Raw genomic sequence first — 4,373 nt, forward strand, 5'->3', positions numbered from 1 at the left:
GGGAGGGGAGGGGAGGGGAGCGAAGGGAAGGAAATAATCTTTGCAATATGCCTAGCAAAGGTACAGTTAGTTCAGTGTCAGCAGATTTGTAATGGCTGTCCTCCGCCTGCACAAGCATGGCTTAGTTCCTTCCCCGAAAGCCATCCCATAAGTGTAACCTGGATGCCTGAGGCCATGGTAATTGGGATCCTGCTTGAGCAAGGGTCCTGAAGGCCCTGGCCTTGCAGCTGCCTCACTGGCTCTCTTGGGATGGTAACAGTGACTGGTGGGGTCATTCAGGAGGTCAGAGGTCAGATCTGAAATACAAACTCAGCATATTAGTGTTGCTTATGGGAATATGAGAGTTTTCTAAGTATTGTCACCAAGGATCAAAAGCCAGAAACTGAGCACTGAAGATGGTTGATGATTTAGTGGTTGGCTTATTTATTTAACTTTATTTATTTATCTAAAGACAAAGTGTAGTGGTTTGAATATGCTTGGTCCAGGGGGTGGCATTATTAGGAGGTGTGGCCTTGTTGGAGTGGGTGTGGCTTTGTTGGAGGAAGTGTGTCACTGTGGGCATGGGCTTTAAGACCCTTGTCCTATGGGGCTGGAGAGATGGCTCAGTGGTAAAGAGCACTGGCTGTTCCTCCAGGGGTCCTGAGTTCAATTCCCAGCAACCACATGGTGGCTCACAACCATCTGTAATGGGATCCAATGCCTTCTTCTGGTGTGTTGTGAAGACAGCTACAGTGTACTCATATAAATAATAATAAATAAATAAATCTTTAAAAAATAATTTAAAAATAAAGACCCTCATCCTAGCTTCTTGGAAGCCAGTCTTCTCCTGAGTACAGGCCAGCCTGGTCTACAGAATGCATTCCAGGGCAGCTAGGGTTACACAGAGAAACCCTTTCTTGAAGTACAAAGGAGAGAGGACTATTTAATTTTCGAAAATATCCTAGTACAATTTCAGTTTTGCTTCAGATTACTTAATTAATATATTTGACATTGCAAGGTAGTTAATTTTAATGAGTAGTTACATAAAATGTACACAGAGATTATTAAATATCACTGTTTAACCCGTGTTCTTATCCACACTCAATGGAAGAAAACTACTTATTACAATGTCACATAATCAGCCAATGCAGTGACAGAAGTAAGCATTTCAGTGCCTGATTAGTGCCAGCTCAAGGCAGTTACCAGCTGCCAGACATGGGTACATCCAGCCTTGTGCAAATAGTCTATGGTCCATGAAGCAGTGGCGAACGTTTGGTAATAAATTGTATTGAATGGGTACTTTGGTTTATTTGTTTTAGGTGCTGGCGTTGAACCTCAGCTCACAGGCAAGGATGGAGGTTTTGAGACTGAGCTGGGGAGGAGAGCAGTGTTGGGAGACTTCCAAGAGATGCTGCGCATGCCCTATTTGGAATGCTGGGCGGCGGGGGGGTGTAGGGGGAGGGCTTTAGCTAAGTGGATGGAAAGGATCGGGCTGTGAGAATAGTGAACCCCAGCAAATGTAGACCAATACAAATGAACTGTGTATGGTGGAGGCACAGCATTCAGGAGCTCCATGGTGAGTAAGAGCCATTGTGTGAGGTCCTGGAAGAGCTGCCTTGGTTATATGAGGCCCTGGAGGCCAGAGCAGCAGCCCGTGATGGAGGTGCTGTGTTGTGTCTTTTCCAGCTCCCAGTGGAGGGGAGAGGGTGAGAGCACTTCCTAGGAGATGGAGAAAATGAGTCATATAGAGGAGAGAAGGCCCCACCACAGGCACTGTGAGTAGCATTGGTAAGGACCACTGCAGGTCCTTCTGGGAGCTGGGCAGTTATGGAGTTAAGGGGTGGGGCCACGTCTTTGTGTAAAATGATAGAACTATACAAAATATTCTGAGCAGTGTAGTGACTGGGCCTTGAGGATGGCATGTGTTTGGGCTTCCTGTGAACATTCCAAAGAAAGCTAGATGGAAAACACGGTGGGGCTGAGCTGTGGCTGTCCAGCAAGATGGTCTGGACTAGGGCAGCAGTGTGGGGTGAGCTCAGGAGATGCTGAGAAGGATATCACTGTGCACCAGAACTGTCTGCAACCAGGCGCAGTGATGTGCACCTGTATACCCCTGCACAGTGGAGACCAAGGCAGAAGACTGACTTCCAGCCCACCCTGGGCAACATAGTGAGACCTTGGGCTATATAGCAAGATCATGTTTTATGCACCCCTCCCCCCCAAACCCTAATAACCCACCAGACTGTCTACATTGGTAGTTAAAAGAAGAAAAAAGTACTTTTCTGATTTCTTCCTGCCCTGTGCTCCTGAGCCCCTCCCCTCCCCTGCCCAAAGCTAGTTAACTTTTATTTCCTCTTTCAAATCAATTCCAGGTTCAAAAAAAAAAAAGAAAGAAAGTAGGACACCTTGGCTTTTGCTGCCCTTGACTCTTCCAGATGCCTCTGGCTATACTCTCTCTCACATCTACAATAAAAATCTTCTCTCAGCTGCATCTAGGAGCTGTCATGTCTTCATTCTTGTTGACTTAGGAATCATTGTCCGTTAGAAAAACAATGTGAGACACATAGCAACTTAGTAGAAGCTGTACTAAAAAAAAAAAATAAGTATGCAAAATGAATTGTATTGTTATATTTTAATCAAAAAATCAGCAATAGAGACATCACTTCTGAGGTTATTTTGGTTTTGTAGAAGTTCATGCGATTCGATCCTTTCACTGCTCAGGAATAACAGTCCTTCCAGTTGACAGGGCAGAGTAAGGAAGTAGGAGAGGTTTATTTTACACTGAAGCCTGCAGTGAAGAGGAATAGAGGTCCTTGGTATCAGGAGCCGTCTCAGGACTTGGCCCCTTCTGCTCCCAAGAGAAGCTTATTCCACCATCATCTGTCACCGTCTTAATTAGGATTTCTGTTGCTGTGAAGAAACACCACAACCAAGGCGACTCTCATAAACGCAAACAGTTAATTGGGGCTGGCAGGAGGCAAGGCAGTGTGCAGACAGATGTGATGCTGGAGAAGTAGCCGAGAGGTCTACATCTGGATCTGCAGGCAGCAGGATGAGACTATGAGCCACTGGTCTGGCTTGAGCATCTGAGACCTTAAAGCCCACCCCTAGTGATGTCCTTCCTCCAACAAAGCCACATCCACTCCAGCAAGGCCACACCTCCCAATACTGCCACTGGGTTTTTGTTTTTTTCCAAACCACCATAGTCTGCCTCCACTGTTGAGTCGAATTCTCTCCAGGCACTTGCTTCAGCTCAGGTAGGGAGTATTTTGTCTGTGGTCACCTTGATTTTAAGTTTATGGCAGTCTGAAACTAGGATGAGGAACTGGAGGGGGGGATGTCAGTCAAATCACATTTGACTGACATCACAAATCACATTGCAGATCACATTTCTATAGCCCAGAGTCGTGAGGCCTGGAATAAGTTTATAGTCCTTCAATGTGCCTCAGTTGCCTTATCTCTGAAGTGTGGTAGTCAGAACCACAAATATTGTTATTTATTTACATTGGGACATGGTCTCATGTAGCCCAGGCTGCCCTCATAGCTCAGGTAGCCTTGAATTCCTGGTCCTACTTTGTCTCTACTTCCCAAGTTCTAGGTCTACCATCTTGTCCAGCACAGATCTTAATTAAGTGAGATGCCGTGTCTATGTAATAGGATTATTGTGGAAGACTTAGAACACCTGGTAATTTGACCTTCAGTGAAGGCTTCTCAAATAATTTAAAATTTAAGATGTTTAGGTAATTTTATTTAAATGATCGTTAACTGCTGCTATAGCTAATTTTATTTTAATTTTAAAGGATTTTATCTTGAATTATACATAGATGTGTGTGGACGTGCGTGTGTGTGTGTGTGTGTGTGTGTGTGTGTGTGTGTGTGTGTGAGTACAGGCGTCAGACCAGAAGAAAGTGTCAAATTTCCTGTGACCTGCCTCATGTAGGTGCTGGGAATTGAATCCTGGTCCTCAGGAAGAGAAGCCAGTGCACTTAACCACTGAGCCATCTCTCCAGCCTCCATTACTATAGCTGGTTAAAAAAAATTGTGTATGTATTGCACACACCATGCTACATAGTGTGGAGGTCAGAAGACAGCCTGGTGGAGTTGGACAGCTCCTTCTTCGATGGAGTTTTGGGAATCAAACTGAGGCTTCGGCTGTAGTGGTGAGTATCTTTACTGGCTGAGTTATCTTACCAGTTTTCTTTCTCTGTACACACACACACACACACACACACACACACACACACACAAATTTAAATGAATAAATGTATGGGGAGCTAGAAATTTCTAAAGTTGCCGGGCGGTGGTGGCGCACGCCTTTAATCCCAGCACTTGGGAGGCAGAGGCAGGCGGATTTCTGAGTTCGAGGCCAGCCTGGTCTACAAAGTGAGTTCCAG

General features: G+C 45.3%; 1 protein-coding gene across 3 annotated transcripts in view; it reads left to right on the plus strand.

The window, feature by feature from the left end:
- Nucleotides 1-4,373, plus strand: part of Snx24 (sorting nexin 24) — a 142,325-nt gene that overhangs the window by 24,656 nt on the left and 113,296 nt on the right. The window contains exon 1 of one of the 3 annotated variants that reach the window (XM_029472100.1): nucleotides 3,992-4,139. The exons of 1 other annotated variant lie outside the window; for it this stretch is intronic. In XM_029472100.1, coding sequence (XP_029327960.1) covers nucleotides 4,041-4,139 — 99 coding nt within the window. In that variant the 5' untranslated portion in view covers nucleotides 3,992-4,040. Of the gene's footprint in view, nucleotides 1-3,991; nucleotides 4,140-4,373 lie in introns of those variants that run through there. One more of the 3 variants, XM_029472102.1, reaches the window with a different exon arrangement.

Source organism: Mus caroli, chromosome 18 (genome assembly GCF_900094665.2).
Source record: "Mus caroli chromosome 18, CAROLI_EIJ_v1.1, whole genome shotgun sequence".
NCBI lineage: Eukaryota > Metazoa > Chordata > Mammalia > Rodentia > Muridae > Mus > Mus caroli.